Genomic DNA, 19,537 nt, shown 5'->3' with positions numbered 1-19,537 from the left:
TAAAGTTCCATGCATAACACATGTATTTTCATCAACATTTATGATGAGTATTTCTGTAAATTGATGTGGCTCTCTGCAAAATCACTGGATGTTTTGGAAGCAAAACATTACTGAACGTAACGCGCCAATGTAAACTGAGATTTTTGGATATAAATATGAACTTTATCGAACAAAACATACATATATTGTGTAACATGAAGTCCTATGAGTGTCATCTGATGAAGATCATCAAAGGTTAGTGATTAATTCTATCTCTATTTATGGTTTTTGTGACTCCTCTCTTTGGCTGGAAAAATGGCTGTGTTTTTCGGTGGCTATGTACTGACCTAACATAATCGTTTGGTGTGCTTTCGTCGTAAAGCCTTTTTGAAATCTGACACGTTGGCTGGACTCACAACAAGTGTAGCTTTAATTTGGTGTATTGCATGTGTGATTTGATGAAAGTTTAATTTTTATAGTAATTTATTTGAATTTGGCGCTCTGCATTTTCACTGGATGTTGGCCATGCGGGACGCTAGCGTCCCACATATCCCAGAGAGGTTAACGAGTCCGACAAGAACGATATCCTGCTTTCACTGGAACAGGCCCAGATCCACATCCAAGTAAAGACGCCGGGAAAGGGGACGTAGATTGGGCATCCTTCTGAGAATCCAGAGGTGAGCGAGCAATGCCTTCCATTCTTCTTGCTAACGTAACATCTTATGCTAACGTAACATCATAACATCTAACTGTAACATCTTATGTTTCACCAGGACGTGGCTGAACAAAGAAATGGACAATATACAGCTAGCAGGATATTCCATGCCCCGGCACAACAGAGACGCTACCTCTGGTAAGACGAGGGGTGGGGGTGTGTGTCTTTTTGTTAATAACATCTGGTGAGCAATGTCTAATACTAAAAAAGTATTGAGGTATTGCTCACCTGAGGTAGAGTACCTTATGATAAGCTCTCGACTATCTACTATCTACCTGTATTATTCGTAGCCGTCTATTTACCACCACAAAGCGAAGCTGCACTAAGACCGCTCTCAACCAACTCTATAAGGCTATAAGCAAAGAAGAAAATGCTCACCCAGATGCGACACTCCTAGTGGCCGGGGACTTTAATGCAGGCAAACTTAAGTCAGTTTTACAAACATTTTACCAGCATGTCACATGTGCAACCAGGGGGAAAAAATCCTAGACCACCTTTACTCCACACACAGAGATGCATACAAAACTCTCCCCTGCCCTCCATTTGGAAAATCTGACCATAATTCTATCCTCCTGATTCCTGCTTACAAGCAAAAACTAAAGCAGGAAGTACCAGTGACGCGCTCAATACGGAAGTGGTCAGATGACGCGGATGCTACACTACTGGACTGTTTTGCAAGCACAGACTGGAATATGTTCCGGGATTCATCCAATGGCATTGAGGAATACACCACCTCAGTAATCGGCTTCATCAATAAGTGCATCGATGCGTCGTCCGCACAGTGACTGTACGTATATATCCAAACCAGAAGCCATGGATTACAGGCAACATCCGCATCGAGCTAAAGGCAGGAACTGCCGCTTTCAAGGAGTGGGAGACTAATTTGGACGGTTATAAGAAATCCATCAAACAAGCAAAGCGTCAATACAGGATTAAGATTGAATCCTACTACACCGGTTCTGATGCTCGTCGGATGTGGCAGGACTTGAATAATATTACGGACTACAAAGGGAAACACAGACGCGAGCTGCCCAGTGATGTGAGCCTACTAGCTAAATGCCTTTAATGCTCACTTCAAGACAAGCAACACTGAAGCATGCACGAGAGCACCAGCTGTTCTGGATGACTGTGTGATAACGCTCTCGGTAGCCGATGTGAACAAAACCATTAAACAGGTCAACATTCACAAAGCCGCTGGGCCTCACGCATTACCAGGACGTGTACTCAAAGCATGCGCGGACCAACTGTCAAGTGTCTTCACTGACATTTTCAACCTCTTCCTGACCGAGTCTGTAATAGCTACATGTTTCAAGCAGACCACCATAGTCCCTGTGCTCAAGGAAGTGAAGGTAACCTGCCTAAATGATTACCGCCCCATGGCACTCACGTCGGTAGCCATGAAGTACTTTGAAAGGCTGGTCATGGCTCACATCAACAGCATCCTCCCGGACATACTGCCCCAACAGATCCACAGATGACGCAATCTCAATCGTACTCCCTTTCCCACCTGGAAAAAAGGAACACCTATGTGAGAATGCTATTCATTGACTAAGCTCAGCGTTCAACACCACAGTGCCCTCAAAGCTCATCACTAAGCTAAGGACCCTGGGACTAAACACCTCCCTCTGCAACTGGATCCTGGACTTCCTGACGGGCCGCCCCATGTGGTAAGAGTAGGCAACAACACATCTGCCACGCTGATCCTTAACACTGGGGCCCCTCAGGGGTGTGTACTTAGTCCCCTCCTGTATTCCCTGTTCACCCACGACTGTGTGGCCAAACACGACTATAACACCATCATTAACAACCTCTACGGACCACCCATCCCGGATCCGGGATCATTGTCATCAGAAACGCTGACTAGAAAAGCCTAGCCTAGGGATATAGGGATATAATATAAGTCCAATACAGCAAATGAAAGATAAACATCTTGTGAATCCAGCCAACATGTCCGATTTGTAAAATGTTTTACAGCGAAAACACAACATATATTTATGTTAGCTCACCACAATATCCAAAAACACACCGCCATTTTTTCACAGAAAAGATAGCTTTCACAAAACCCACAAATAGAGATAAAATGAATCACTAACCTTTGAACAACTTCATCAGATGACAGTCATATGACATCATGTTATACAATACATTTATGTTTTGTTCGATTATGTGCATATTTATAGCCACAAATCGTGGTTTTACATTGGCGCCATGTTCAGAAATGGCTCCAAAATAGCGAAAGTAATTACAGATAGCCACGTGAAATACAGAAATACTCATCATAAACTTTGATGAAAGATACATGTTTAACATATAATTGAAGATACACTGGTTCTTAATGCAACCGCTGTGTTAGATTTAAAAAATAACTTTAGTTAAAAGCACAGCATGCAATAATCTGAGACAGCGCTCAGCCATTCTCCGCCATGTTGGAGTCAACAGAGTCAACAGAAATACGAAATAACATCATAAATATTCCCTTACCTTTGATGAACTTTCATCAGAATGTGCAGTGCCAGGAATCCTAGTTCCACAATAAATCGTTGTTTTGTTTTATAATGTCCATTACTTCTGTCGAATTAGCAACTTTGGCTAGCATGTGTCGTTCACGTGTCCAGAGAACTTTACGCTAATGAACGAAAACTTCAAAAAGTGATATTACAAATCGAATAAACTGGTCAAACTCAGTTGAGAATCAATCTTCAGGATGTTTTTCTCATATATATCCAATAACGTCCCAGACGGAGCATTTCTTCATGTCTATCTAACGCATTGCAGACAATGACATGACATTCCCAATGCGCGTGGCCAAGAACTGGCAATATGCCTGACCTGTCACTCCAAAGGCTCTCATTCGGTCCCACATCAGGCTAGACACTTCATTCCACGTTCTACTGCCTGTTGACATCTAGTGGAAGGTGTATGAAGTGCATACAGATCCATAAATATAAGGCAATTGAATAGGCGATGCCTTTCACAGCGACCCATTTCAGAATTTTCACTTCCTGTTTGGAAGTTTGCCTGCCATATGAGTTCTGTTTTACTCACAGATATAATTCAAACAGTTTTAGAAACTTCAGAGTGTTTTCTATCCAATAGTAATAATAATATGCATATCATATGATCTAGGACAGAGTTCGAGGCCGTTTAATTTGGGCACCAATTCATCCAAAAGTGAAAATGTCGCCCCCTAGTCTTAAGACGTTTTATTAAGTTTGCTGACGACACAACAGTGGTAGGCCTGATCACCGACAATGATAGGGAGGAGGTCAGAGAACTGTTAGTGTGGTGCCAGGACAACAACCTCTCCCTCAATGTGAGCAAGAAAAAGGAGCTGATCGTGGACTACAGGAAAAGGCGGGCCGAACAGGCCCCCATTAACATTGACCAAGTTCCTTGGTGTCCACATCACCAACGAACTATCATGTTCTAAACATACCAAGAGAGTCGTGAAGAGGGCACGACAAAACCTTTTCCCCCTCAGGAGACTGAAAAGATTTGGCATGGGTCCCCAGATCCTCAAAAGATTCAACAGCTGCACCATCGAGAGCAATCCTGACCGATTGCATCACTGCCTGGTATGGCAACTGCTCGGCATCTGACAGTAAGGCACTACGGAGGGTAGTGCGAACGGCCCAGTACATCACTGGGGCCAAGCTTCCTGCAGTCCAGGACCTATATAATAGGCGGTGTCAGAGGAAAGCCCATAAAATTGTCAGAGACTCCAGTCACCGAAGTTATAGACTGTTTTCTTTGCTACCGCACGGCAAGCGGTAACGAAGTGCCAAGTCTTGGACCAAAAGGCTCCTCAACAGCTTCTACCCCCAAGCCATTAGACTGCTGAACAATTCATAAAAATCGCCACTGGACAATTTATATTGACCCCACCTCTTCTACACTGCTGCTACTCATTGTTTGTTTGTTACCTATGCATAGTCACTTCGCCCCCACCTACATGTTCAGATTACCTCAACTAGCCTGTACCCTGCACCCTTAGCGGTGCCCCCCTGTATATAGCCTTGTTATTGTTATTCTTATTGTGTTACTTTTTATTATTACTTTTTATTTTAGACTAGCCTTGGTAAATATTTTCTTCTTCTTGAACTGCACTGTTGGTTAAGGGCTTGTAAATAAGCATTTCACGGTGAAATCTACACTTGTTGTATTCGGCGCATGTGGCAAATACATTTTCAATTGTTAACTTTGCACCTGGTGCAGATGCAGAGTAAAACTGGCCCTGGAAGTTTACTTGTTTACCAAAAAAAGTGTCGGGTGGCCGCTTTGTTGTTGTTATTGTTTGAATCCCAGATTGCCCACTTACCACAGAATGTTGGCCAAATTCAATTGGTCTGGCTATAGGCCTATAGTCAGGTAACCGTGGTCAGTGGTACGAAATAAAATACAATCCAAAAAAAGCAGACAACAATCATATTTCACATAGTTTTATTTATTTTGAACAAAATTTTAATAAATGTGGCTGCATTTCTCTTATGTTCAAAAAAGATGATGACTTTCGAGACGCATTATAAATTATTTCATCAAACTCTTTTGTAGAAAAAGAAAAGATAATTGCACTAAAGCATCTATCGTATGATAATATGACAATAGTAAGATAAGGTATCTGTGTATTTTTTTTTTTTACAATTTTCATCATAATTCCCACCTTTTTCTTCATTATTTTCCTTGCACACACCTATCACACCTTTTCCCAATCTTCTCTCTCCTACTGATCTGACATACAATGCTGTAGACAGTTCTTAACAAGGTCCAACTTCAAACGAAGTACAACATTAAAAGGCTTTATAAAGCATACATAAAGTACTCATAAGCACTACAAACTGTAGATGCTTATGAAGCCTTTACAAGTTGTAGTTTGTTTGAAGTGAGACCATTAACAGAAAATGCAACCAAAAACAAGAAAAACAAACACAAGAAGCTTCCCCTAAATAGAAAAACAGAAAAATCTCCAAGATGTAGACATCTTGAGTATCTCACTTCTCTAGGACATATTTACACCAGTAAACACTCCAGTTGTTCAACTGAAGTACAATGCATATGGCATAACATGTCATTCAACATAGTATTTTTTTTCAGAAAAATAATTACACAACCATTGTGCAGACAAACTCTCTGTTGAATCACAAAAACATCAGTTGTATCACAACCATTGTGCCAAATGTGTTGTACATCAGTTGTGCAACTTGAGTATGTATGGGGCCAGACAGGGGTAGGACATCTGCATAGATCCACAAGGTTCAGATCATGAATGTTTGGGGGAGTTTGTGGGAGGTTATTTCTACAGAGATGGGGTTACATCCGCTGCTGTCTTTTGGGGGAATAAAGTAAAGGTAAGGGAAACAATAAAGTAATGTTGTTCATCGATGGCTACAAAGAACAGTTCACCTCAATGAGTGTCTGTGAGAAAATCAACTGTTACGAGAACCTAAGGGGGAAATAATGTGAAAAGGCTAAAGCACATAGACTTTCAGGGTGAAGTTTTCCCTAGGTAAAGATCTAGGATCAGTTTCCCTCCCCCAATTCTAACACCTACCATTAGTGGGTCAAATGCAGAACTGACCCAAGATCAGGGTCTTGAGGAAACGTCACCCTAATCGTCAGATTGATGTCTTCATGCCCGAGTACCGTTGACTTCAGAGTTATTCCGGCAGTACCGATTATATGTACGTGTAGAAAAAACAAAGGTGCCATAATATGCGCTACTCAGTTGAACGGGAAGGATAAGACAGGGATGTCAAGGTCAAAGGTGAAAGCATAAGGAGCCTATCAGATTTCTTCCCCTATGTGCCATATCAATGAGTACCGGTTAGCAGCAGTCACACCAACGGAAGGAAATTAAGTATGTAGAGCCAGCCCTTGAGAACTCCTTACCCTCACACAAACGCCTACTAGCTAAGGCCTTAGCTCTGTGTAAAGATACAAGGTGATTATCTTGGTCACGATGATAATAAGGTCAAATAGAGACAAAGAGGAGAGGGTATGTATGATCCATCCTGGGTTCACATTGTGTCCGTTTTCTGTCAAGTGTTTTGAGCATTTGATTGAGCTTGTCTGGAGATGAGATGGGCAAGATTTTCAGTTATACTTTTGGGATAATCCCATTGGTTACATTGCGCCAGGCAAGCTCAATCGAGTGCAACTAAAATATTTCAAAGAGAACAAATACTATTTGAACCCAGGTCTTGTGACACCTCTCCCACTGTGTGAAGTGAACTGGCTGTAATGTACTGGTATGATGTACCAGAGCCTTATATTGAGAAATATATGAGTCAAATATAAAAGCCAAACTTGGATGTACTGCTTTAGAAAAACAGAGTCAATCTAAGCCAACAGGTCACTTGATTTGAGGTAAATTGAGCTTCGTAAATCTGACGTCCCCTTTGGGCCCATCACATACAAACACATGGATAATGAGAGAGAAACTTATTGGCTCAAATAATATGAACTCGGAAGTACACTGAAGTCCATCGGTGGGAAAGTTTTGAATCCAAGTGAAAAGACCTCCACTGCTACCCTATTCACACTACTGAGCCGAGCTAAAACGAGCTGAGCTGTACTGTACTGGCCTGGTTACATGCAACCGTGTAAAGAAAATAATCCAAGCGAGCACAATACGGTTCAAGTCGGCAAAACAGTGTAAAAAGGTATACTACACCTGCTCTTCACTGGCTCTATATTAGTTATATGTACTGCCATGAGAGAACCCTGCAATGACTGATATGTTCTATGTATCCACCAGGACAGGGGGGATCAATAAGTGTTTACTCTTTCTGTTTGTGAGTGTTTGAGTTAATAATATTGTTAGCATATCCAAGAGCAGCTAAATGTTACTGGTTAAGAGAGGGATGTATAAAAACACACAGGTTGGTGATACCTTTTTCAATATTCTCTGCCTCTTATATGTTCTAAGACAACCCACTCACATTCCAACAAACTCCACAAACAACTGAACCAGGAGGAGAAAAAAAACGATATAGTACATCCTGAAGAAACAAGAGACTGAAAAGGTGAACTCAGGTTAGATTGACACGGTGATATGATATTGATCCTTTGGTCTGAGATGTGTTGGCCCCACCCACGTCGTCACCTCACCACATGACTACCTATTCCCAGCATCCTTTGCTCCAGAGAAATTGCTCTCACTTCCTCTGGCCCAATGAGGCTTCGACAGCACATACCAGGGACCTTCCAGGGTTCTCTCTGAACAGAGAGCCAGAACTGGTCAGAACCGGTTTTGCAACTCACTCATTCCCAAATAAAACCTTGAGTTTTTTTTGCAATTTTTTTTCATTATTCCTCACTGGAGGAGCTTTCCTCCAGGGGGAAAATGGCTGCCACACCGACGACCCCAGTGGAATTGTGGGATGCGGTGGTAATGGTGACTACGGTGTGCAGGAGAACAAAGACCAGCATGCACAGCTTCAGCCGGCCGCTGCTGCTGCACAGTCTGGTGGGTGTGGCGGCCGAGGTGACTGATGTTGACGCCCCCTGTTGGTGATGGCAGGAGGGAGTTGGAGTCCTTTTCAGCGTCCCACGAGAACGGTTGTCCGGTTTAGAGTCCCACCGAACGTCGCAGCACTCTGCCTGGCTGTTGGGCTGCCCATGGCTCCCCAGTAGCCCTGTAGGGGACGAAGAGAGTAGTGGGTAAACACTGATATAAGCCATAGATGCTCATGTCTCTGTGCATCCCTCTCATGCATCCTTGTGTGTCTGTATCATCCATGCCTGTGTCTGATGATGATGACAAACCCAATTTCCCCAATACCAATAAAGTGTATTCATTCATTCAGATGACCCACAATAAACTAAATAAAAGACCCAGCCTAGTTCCAGCCTTACTTGTAGTGTGGTAATGCAGTGTTTTGTTGAAATGTATCACCAAAAAATAGACAGATGACCATGTGCATGAGAGCATAAATACCAGTCAGTATGCATGTTTATCCCAGTCTTCATATGACTCAACTATCAGTATCATTATGTTATATGCTGTATCATAACCTAACATTAATGATCCTTTATTGAACTCTAAATGAAAAAAAGACGAAGTGACATTTTGTAGGGACCCCATACTGCAGCATGGTAAATATAATCTACACCACTGCCCTCCAGGACACCTACAGGACCCGATGTCACAGGAAGGCCAAAAAGATCATCAAGGACAACAACCACCCGAGCCACTGCCTGTTCACCCTGATACCATCTAGAAGGCGAGATCAGTACAGGTGCATCAAAGCTGGGACCGAGAGACAGAAGCTATTTTTCAATCTCAAGGCCATCAGACTGTTAAACAGCCGTCACTAACACAGAGAGGCTGCTGCCTACATACAGACGTATAGATAGATCACTAGTCACTTTAATAATGCCAATTTAATAATTTGTACATATCTTGAATTACTCATCCCATATGTACAGTTGAAGTCGGAAGTTTACATACACTTAGATTGGAGTCAATAAAACTCAACTTAAACTTAAAACTAGCTTTTCAACCACTCCACAAATGTCTTGTTAACAAACTATAGTTTTGGACAATTTATTTTGTTTATCTATTTTGTGCATGACACAAGTCATTTTTCCAACAATTGTTTACAGACAGATTATTTCACTTATAATTCACTGTATCACAATTCTGGTGGGTCAGAAGTTTACATACACTAAGTTGACTGTGCCATTAAACAGCTTGGAAAATTCCAGAAAATGATGTCATGGCTTTAGAAGCTTCTGATAGGCTAATTGACATCATTTGAGTCAATTTAAGGTGTACCTGTGGATGTATTTCAAGGTATATCTTCAAACCCAGTGCCTCTTTTCTTGACATCATGGGAAAATCAAAAGACCTAAGCCAAGACCTCAAAAAAACAATTGTAGACCTCTACAAGACTGGTTAATCCTTGGGAGCAATTTCCAAATGCCTGAAGGTACCACGTTCATCTGTACAAACAATAGTACGCAAGTATAAACACCATGGGACCACGCAGCCATCATACCGCTCAGGAAGGAGACACGTTCTGTCTCCTAGAGATAAATGTACTTTGGTGCAAAAAATGCAAATCAATCCCAGAACAACAGCAAAGGAAAATTATGTGCAAATATTGAAGCAACATCTAGAGACATCAATCAGGACGTTAAAAGCTTGGTCGCAAATGGGTCTTCCAAATGGACAATGACCCCAAGCATACTTCTAAAGTTGTGGCAAAATGGCTTAAGGACAACAAAGTCAAGGTATTGGTGTGGCCATCACAAAGCCCTGAGAATTTGTGGGTAAAACTGAAAAAGCGTCCGGAGCAAGGAGGCCTACAAACCTGACTCAGTTACACCAGCTCTGTCAGGAGGAATGGGCCAAAATTCACCCAACTAATTGTGGGAAGCTTGTGGAAGGCTACCCGAAACGTTTGACCCAAGTTAAACAATTTAAAGGCAATGCTACCAAATACTAATTGAGTGTATGTAAACTTCTGACGTACTGGGAATGTGATGAAAGAAATAAAAGCTGAAATAAATCAATCATTCTCTCTACTATTATTCTGACATTTCACATTCTTAAAATAAAGTGGTGATCCTAACTGACCTATGACAGGGAATTTGCACTAGGATTAAATGTCAGGAATTGTGAAAACTGAGTTTAAATGTATTTGGCTAAGGTGTATGTAAACTTTCATCTTCTACTCTATTTTTATACTATCTATTGCATCTTGCCTATGCCGCTCGGTCATCGCTCATCCATATAATTATATATTCTTATTCCGTCCCTTAGATTTGTGTGTATTAGGTAGTTGTTCTGGAATTGTTAGATTACTTGCTTGATACTACTGCACTGTCGGAACTAGAAGCGGAAGCATTTTGCTACACTCACAATAACATCTGCTAACCATGTGTATGTGACCAATAAAATGTGATTTGATTTGATGTCAGACTTGTGTAATCTCTCTTCAAATCAACTGCCAGTTTACACTAAATGAAGACATCAAATGAGCATCAGAAAACGGGGATCTCAAAAGGCAAAGCCTACCATTTAATCGCTGACGCACAAGTAATACAAAAATATCAAAGGCTGTTCTAATTACGGTATTGAAATAATTAACATTTTTGGGGCTGAGGGAGGAAATGACAGAACACCCCACTGAGATCAAATCAGGACAGGTCATGTTATTCTGGTTCTGTCTTGATCACTGTGGAATATTAAAATACTACAGTGGAGTTGTACCCCATCACAGTGACTGTCTCAGCAATACACTTTACACTGAGAGGGAAGTGTCATTGATTTTACTAACACTGCCTTATATGTCCACTAGATGTCGCTAGTGACAAGTACTATAATTCATTATTGGCTTGAGTACCAGAGTTCAAAACCATACAACTTTATCGATACCACAGAAAAGTAATTATACAAGGGTTCATCAGGGGCACAAGAGCACAATTAAATATATCCTGCAACATAAAATTCCATCTAAATTCGTGTCAGTGGACATAGGAGTGCAAATAAATTCCTAAAATTAGTACATTTCAAAATTAATTGACCCAAGCTCATATTTCCTAGATCCATGGTGCATCTCAGCTAAACAGCATAGCCCTAGAGTGGATATACGCCCACCCGTACAAGCTGTGGCTACAAATCACACTTGATTGATTTGACTGACTGATTGATCAGTCCATACCACCACACCCACCTGTACATATGAAGCTGGGGCTTCCTCCGTGGATGAGATCATCGTTGTCCGGTAGTATGAAGGGACACCTCTGCTGAACCTCAAGGCAGTACTGGAGACAAGGTACTGTCCTTCCACAATGCCTCTGTGTGGTGGGGAAATACTGTGCACACAGCCACGGTTTGTAGGCAACCTGAGAGGTAGAAGATAGAGCATGTTAGTTAAACCAAATTAAACCCATTTGTAAATTCAAACAACTTAAAGGGGAAGTTCAATTTTAGCACATCATAAATAAGCAAACTATTACTTTGACATCCAGACTAAGCTATGTCTGTTCAAAAACAAAGATCTCAGTTGTCTTCTGTTTGGCTCTGAATGTTAGTAAATAACATCCATCCTATCTTCAAAACCAGAGATTTTTCAGTACACATATTTCCAGAAAATACTATAGGAATCTTTCAGAAACAGAGATTTAACAATTTCTCACAGATCTTGCAAAATCCCATTCGATGTGATTCAGCCTTATAAATTGATATGTGTTAGCGATACATGACTGTATAAAAGACAACCAGATGCCAATCATCAATTGTCAATGTAATCCACCCATGACATGTGACTACATTAGGAGTGCTTTGATGTAATTAAAGTATCTTGAGGAGAACAAGGAGTTGTGGCAGTGTGCCATAGCTGAGCTATTTTGGTAAATACAGAGGCAAGGTTCCTCTCATACTACTTGTACTTATGTCCTTCCTCTTATACTACTTTCCTACTTACATGATACCTAAAAGGAGTATATGAAAACAATATGAAAAGAATAGCAGAAGGTATAGAGTTACAAAATTCCAGTAACTTTCACAAATTTTCCCAGTTTTCCCATAATACTGGTTGGAGATGATTGGTATTAGGAGAGGAAAAGCCGGAAGTAGCTTATGGCAAACCTCCTCGAAAACTGGGACTTTTGGAAAGTTACCAGAATTTTACAACCCAAGGAAGGCTGGGTGGGGTTGCTGCCATATCACTTTTAAATGTCCAATTATGCAATATCAGAACCTAAGGAAAGTAAGAAAATAATTTTGAACTCAACGATTCTACTAATTACTGTTCAGTACATTGTTTTTGGAATCACCTGGGCCTGTGTTCATAAAGCTTTCAGTTATTCAGCACTCCTACTCTTGCTGCTATTACCTATATACAACCAGCAGAGGAGAATGTCTCTTCCTAATTGATCCTCAGAATGAGGTTCTCTGATACCCAGCCAAGCCCCATAAAGTATGACATTTACAATAGTACATACATACATTTTCATATTGGTAGTCCCAGCGGGAATTGAACCCACTACCCTGGCATTACAAGTACCATTCACTACCAACTGAGCCACACAAGACCATTCATAGTGCTGCTACTGCCAATGCACTGTACAACCGACTCCGCCCTTAAACAAATCAATGGCCCCCATCCCCCAGTGCAATCTCCCTTTCTCCCAGTAGACGACACTACCTTCACACAAAAATGCATAACGTATCTATCAGGGATTGACTATAAAAAGAAATGAAATCACATACACATATTTAGCAGATGTTGTTGCGGGTGTAGCGAAATGCTTGTGTTCCTAGTTCCAAAAGTGCAGTAGTATCTAACAATTCACAACAATACACAAACATCTAAAAGTATCACATCCAGCCCTGATTGGGAGTCCCATAGGGCAGCGCATGACTGGCCCAGTGTCGTCCGGGTTTGGCCGGGGTAGGCCGTCATTGTAAATAAGAATTTTTCTTAACTGACTTGCCTAGTTAAATAAAGGTTAAATTAAAAATATATATTTTTTAAAGAATGGAATTAAGAAATGCATAAAGGAATGTTGGAGTGGCATTGACTAAAATACAGTAGAATAAAGTATATACATATGAAATGAGTAAAGCAGCATGCAATGTCCAAGATCAGCTCCTAAGTTTTGTTGACGTTGAGAGGGAGGTTCTTTCCCTGGCACCACTCCTCCAGGGCCCTCACCTCCTCCCTCTCATCATTGCTGGTAATCAGACTGTTTTGTTTGTGTTTCAGTGGATTGGTCTATCTAAGCCCACACAATAGTAAAGGTCAAGGGATCAGAGCTGGCAAAGTTTCCTAGGAGTTATAGTGTAAATTAGTCTTTGAGCATGCTAAACAGCGATAATGATGATATCGACCCGAACGGCCCGCGTCATTGGCTGAGAGCCAAGGTCAGAATTTAAGTGCCACTTTTTCCAATGGCTTCAGCATGGCCATGCTCCATTCAGAGGAGAAACAACAAAGAGTGAAAAAGGCAAGTGATTAACAACTGGTGCAATGATATTTGTCATGTTCAGGAGTGTGCAAAACACTAAATGTTGCAGATAGAAATGCCACAAATAAAGCAGACATTATTCCTTACCCTACATATACTGTATGAGAGGCATGTCTGTTCTCATAATGTATTTCTAACTGAACATTCCATAACATTGTGCCATGCTGAATTTGGCCCTGGAGTAACCTGAACACAACTCTAACTCATAAAAGAGATTAAGAATTGTTTACCAGAGAAGAAAACATAATCACTGCTCATTCTCCATCTGTGACGTAAACGGTACAGCATTCCTTTACATTACCAAACACAGGGGTTTTGAGGACAAACTGCATTTGAATGAGAAGCACATGCTCACAGGCACGGACCCACCCACACACACGCGTACACACACACTCACTCATCTATTCACACACCCTCATCTATTCACACACACCCTCAGGAACACAGTTAGATAAAGCTATGTCTGTTTTAACTGTGAATAAATATACACCAGTTTTCCCAAGGACATCACTGTTTCAGCACCACGGACAGCATCTATCAGGTTACATTAGACTTCCACCAGACTGACTGTAAAGCGGCACTGTCCATTTCAGCATCATGGACAGCTTCGGCCAGGCCTCCCACAAAACTGTCTGCAGTGTTCATAGAGAGTATCTGTGCCATTATGGCATCTGTGACATTATGGGCAGTACCATTGTGGCTATCTTCATTTAAGGTAGTCCATGTATTTCTTATTTTTTGTTTGAAAAAGTGTAAAGCTAATATTGGTGAATCACAGGAACCTACAGAGCTGGAGTCCTGAACCAAATATTGTGTGTCATTCAATTATTGTGGCCATTTGATGGTGGTCCTCTGTAGCCCATTAGGTAGAGCATAGCGCTTGCAACGCCAGGATAGTGGTTTTGATTCCTGGGACCAACAAAATGTATGCACACATGACTGTAAGTCGCTTTGGATAAAAGTGTCTGCTAAATTCCATGTATTATTATATTATGACGGTAATATAGCTTAAAGCCATACGCTTTAGTGCCGCAGCCGCTATTTTGAAACGAAAGCAAAGCTGAGGTGGGAAATCCTAGGGGAGAACCGCGGAAGTCAAAACCACAATCATGTTTGAAGTTTTAATGACACGTGCACATAGTTACAACTGTTGCCGGCTATAACATCGACTTATATCGATAAATGTGTAGATGAAGATGTCAGACTGCCCAAGGCAGTCCAAATAAAAGGTTACAGTAACTGGATCGGGAGTTACATTCCCAATGTACAAGGTAAGATTATGTATATATATACGTGTTTTTGCAGCCAGTTTGTTGCTAGCTCAGTAGCTAGCTAGCTAGCTAGCTATAGCTAACGTAACGTTGTAGGTTGAAAAAGGTGTAAAGTTGATATTTTAACATAACTTCATTGACAATATTACTGAATACTTTCAGGTATTGCTACATACAACCTTTGTAGTTAAGTAGTTAATGTTCACTGTTGTTGTGGCTGTGCTTGTCATCTTGACTCGTCCAATGGTTTCACAGTCAGGAGGAGTGAGGCAGGCAGGTGTAATGTGAGGGCAAGGTCATTTCGCTCAATGCGAAAGAATGAGACTCCGTACATAATTCAGATAGTTTGCTGGTCAGTTAGGTAAGTGGGGGTGTCAATTGAGTATGGCAATTTCTACTTGCAAGTGTGGTGGTATGCATTCTAGTCGTGCGCTGGGATGGCATGAACCAGGGAATCCACATATAGAAGGTACTGCATGTATGCAAAACCTACCCAATTCCCATTTTAATTTGAATCCAGAAAAATGAAATATTAAAATAATCAATAGTCACTCAAAATGTAGCTGAAATGACATCAACTTTATATTCAGCCTGTTTCAGTTTGCAACATTATTTCAAATCTGCATGCTAAACGCCCTGCTGAAATGTAAAGGGTTTATGGATCTTCAATTAGATTTAATAGACCCAAATTGAATAATTTTGGCCCTACCAGTTACAATAAAAAAATAAAAAATTAAACCTAGCACTACTGAAAACTCTAAAATCTAGGCAATAATCAAACATTTTAGCTAAGTAGCCTTTTTTGCATTGTTCTGCTTTTGGATTCTGCTTTGTTATAGCTTATAGAATTGTATGGACAATCCATATCATTATATGTTCTTCTTTCTGTGTCCCTTATGGTGTATTAAAATAAATATTAGGTTGTCTTGTCTAACTCAATTCTGTTTTTACTTTGTTTCCAGGAAAATGACTCCCCTGAAAGTCCATTCATGGAGACTAAATCATGGAGACTAAATGGAACTGCAATGAGGGCCAGGAAAAGTGCAACCATGTTGTCGGTTTACTGTACACCGTAGCTCATTACATTAAAATGGGCTACACATCTGTTCCACCAAAAGAGAGCAAAACATTCTTGCCTCAAACATGGCACATTCCCAAGCATACGTCAGGTCTGCAGTAAAAACCTGTAAATACAGTTCAAATATTGAAAGTAAAGCCACCAAAGAAAGACAATGCACCTGCCAACAAGGTCCGGAGGACTTGTGAGTGGATTTTGCCAAACCTCTATTGTCCAGTCCCTACACCATTACCTAGTAAAGAGTTTGCAAGCAACATCCTGCAAAACCTTGCTGCAATTGGAAGCAACTGCCAGATGTAAACCTTGCTGGCCTCAAACTCAGAGCAACAGTATGTGCCTTCTGAGTATGGTGAGCTGCCCTTTGGATCTGGTCTGACCTACCAAATACACAACAACCCCCACCCATGGCCTCCTGGAGATCAAGTGTCCAGACCAGGGCAGTTTTACTGGTTGCAAGTACCTGACCCAAAGAGCAGATGGAACCTTCAGCCTGAAGCGAAATCACGAGTAGCCCTACCAGGTCACAATTGTATTCATCACATGCTTTGTAACAACAGGTGTAGACAACAACAATGCAGAGAGAAAGAAAATAGCTAAATAATAGACAAGTAATAACACATAAGAATAAAAGTAATAACAAATACACCACAATGATTAACTATGCTATATACATGGGGTACCAGTACCGAGTTGATGTGCAGGGGAACGTGTTAATTGAGGTAGATACTCTATGTACATGTAACTAGGAATAAAGTGACTAGGCAACAGGATAGATAATAAACAGCACCAAAAAAGTTAGTGCAGAAAGGGTTAATGCAGATAGTCCAGGCAGTCTTTTGGTAAACCAAAATCCGTCTGGCCCTGCGGCCTTGTGAATGTTGACCTGTTTAAAGGTCTTACTCATCCAGAACACCTGGTGCTCTCATCCATGGTTTAGTGTTGCTTGCATCGATGCAAGCTTAGAAGGCATCTAGATCGTCTGGGCAGATCATGGCTAGGTTTCCCTTTGCAATCTGTGATAGTTTGCAAGCCCTGCCACATCCGACAAGCGCCAGAGCCAGTGTAGTAGGATTCGATCTTAGTCCTGTATTGACGCTTTGCCTGTTTGATGGCTCGTCAGAGGTCGTAGCGGGATTTCTTATAAGCGTCAGGATTAATGTCATGCTTCTTGAAAGCGGCAGCTCTAACCTTTAGATCAGTGCGGATATTTCCTGTAATCCATGTCTTCTGGTTGCGATATGTATGTACAGTCACTGTGGGGATGTTGTTGTCGATGCACTTATTAATGAAGCCGGTGGCTTATGTGGTAAACTCCTCAATGCCATCAGATTAATAAATGCAACAATTTCAAAGATTTTACTGAGTTACAGTTCATATAAGGAAATCAGTCAGTTGAAATGAATTCATTAGGACCTAATCTATGGGTGTGGATAACTGGGAATACAGATATGCATCTGTTGGTCATAGATACCTTAAAAAAAAGGTAGGGGCGTGGATCAGAAAACAAGTCATTATCTGGAGTGACCACCATTTTCCCCATGCATCTCCTTCGCATAGAGTTGATCAGGTTGTTGATTGTGGCCTGTGGAATGTTGTCCCACTCCTCTTCAATGGCTGTGTGAAGTTGCTGAATATTGGTGGGAACTGGAACACACTGTTGTACATGTAAATCCAGGGCATCCCAGACATGCTCAATGGGTGACATATGGTGAGTGTGCAGGCCATTGAAGAACATGGGACATTTTCAGTTTCTAGGAACTGTGTACAGATCCTTGCGACATGAGGCCATGCATTATCATTCTGAAACATGAGGTGATGGCGGTGGAGGAATGGCATGTGTAACCTTTATTTAACTAGGCAAGTCAGTTAAGAACAATTTCTTATTTACAACGACAGACTACCCGGGAACAGTGGGTTAACTGTCTTGTTCAGGGGCAGAACAGCAGATTTTTATCTTGTCAGCTTGGGGATTCGATCCAGCAACCTTTCGGTTACTGGCCCAACACTTTGAACACTAGGCTACATGCCGCCACATGACAATGGGCCTCAGGATCTTGTCATGGTATCTCTGTGTATTCAAATTGCCCATCGATAAAATGCAATTGTGTTCATTGTGCAAAGCTTATGCCTGCCCATATCATAACCCCACTGCCGCCATGGGCACTCTGTTCACAAAGTTGGCATCAGCAAACCGCTCGCCCGGTGAGGTTGATACCGTGATTCATCCGTGAAGAACACACTTCTCCAGCGTGCCAGTGGCCATTGAAGGTGACCATTTGCCAACTGAAGTCGGTTACGACACCGAATTGCAGTCAGGTCAAGACCCCGGTGAGGACGACGAGGCGGTTTCTGATGGTTTCTTGCGCAGAAATTCTTTGGTTGCGCAAACCCAAAGTTTCATCAGCTGTCTGGGTGGCTGGTCTCAGATGATCCCGCAGGTGAAGAAGCCGGATTTGGAGGTCCTGGGCTGGCGTGGTTACACGTCATGTGTGGTTATGAGGCCAGTTGGACGTAGTGCCAAATTCTCTAAAACTACATTAAAGGCAGCTTATAGCAGAGAAATTAACATTCAATTATCTGGCAACAGCTCTGGTGGACATTCCTGCAGTCAGCATGACAATTGCATGTTCCCTCAAAACTTGAGACATCTGTGGCATTGTGTTGTATGACAAAACTGCACATTTCAGAGTGGCCTTTAATTGTCCCCAACACAAGATGCACCTGTGTAATGATAATGCTGTTTAATCAGATTCTTGATATGCCACACCTGTCACGTGGATGGATTATCTTGGCAACGGAGAAATGCTCACTAACAGGGATGTAAACCAATTTTTGCACAATTTTTTTTGTTGCTTTTTGTAAATATGGACAATTTCTGGGATGTTTTATTTCAGCTCATGAAACATGGGACCAACACTTTACATGTTGCGTTTATATTTTTGTTCAATGCGTATTCCCTGAGCTTTCTTAAATCTGCTAGATATAGGACAGACACTTCAAAACCTTATTCCTTATGATTTATTTTTTTACTGTCTTTTTTGCCATTTATGAATGTGTTATTCAATGTGTTGTTATGGGCAAATTTCAATATTTTATCAAATACTTAAAAAAAAAATTGATACCTAAAGTGGTACTACATTTTTGATATCAAACAGCTAAATGAAGAGGGGTTGAGGGTAGCTGAAGGATGGGACTGAAAATATACAAAAGATAACTAATGTAAAAATACACTGTGTCCGTAAAATGTATATAGTATGTATAAGCTGGATGTAGAAGCCTAAGTGTTGTTGTCCATTAGTTTACTCAAATTAGGGGAAGGGTGGTAGGGTTTAAAATAATTGCCAAGAAACTGAAGATCTCATACAACGCTGTGTACTACTCCCTTCATAGAATAGCGCAAACTGTCTCTAACCAGAATATAAAGAGGAGTGGGAGGCCCCGGTGCACAACTGAGCAAGAGGTGTCACGTCCTGACCATAGTTCTTATGTGTTTTTCTTGTTTAGTGTTGGTCAGGA

The 19,537-nt window shown here is 41.3% G+C and overlaps 1 protein-coding gene across 1 annotated transcript in view; it reads right to left on the bottom strand.

Annotated features, from left to right (window-relative positions):
• Positions 1 to 7,999: 7,999 nt before the first annotated feature.
• LOC120050708 (transmembrane protein FAM155A-like) overlaps positions 8,000 to 19,537 on the bottom strand; it is an 81,779-nt gene continuing 70,241 nt past the window's right edge. The window contains exons 2-3 of the mRNA XM_038997276.1: positions 11,374 to 11,545; positions 8,000 to 8,328 (exon numbers count right to left, since the gene is read on the bottom strand). Coding sequence (XP_038853204.1) covers positions 8,000 to 8,328; positions 11,374 to 11,545 — 501 coding nt within the window. The remainder of the gene's footprint in view (positions 8,329 to 11,373; positions 11,546 to 19,537) is intronic.

This window comes from Salvelinus namaycush, chromosome 7, assembly GCF_016432855.1.
Source record: "Salvelinus namaycush isolate Seneca chromosome 7, SaNama_1.0, whole genome shotgun sequence".
NCBI classification, from domain to species: Eukaryota; Metazoa; Chordata; class Actinopteri; order Salmoniformes; family Salmonidae; genus Salvelinus; species Salvelinus namaycush.
This window is presented reverse-complemented; position numbering and strand designations above follow the sequence as displayed.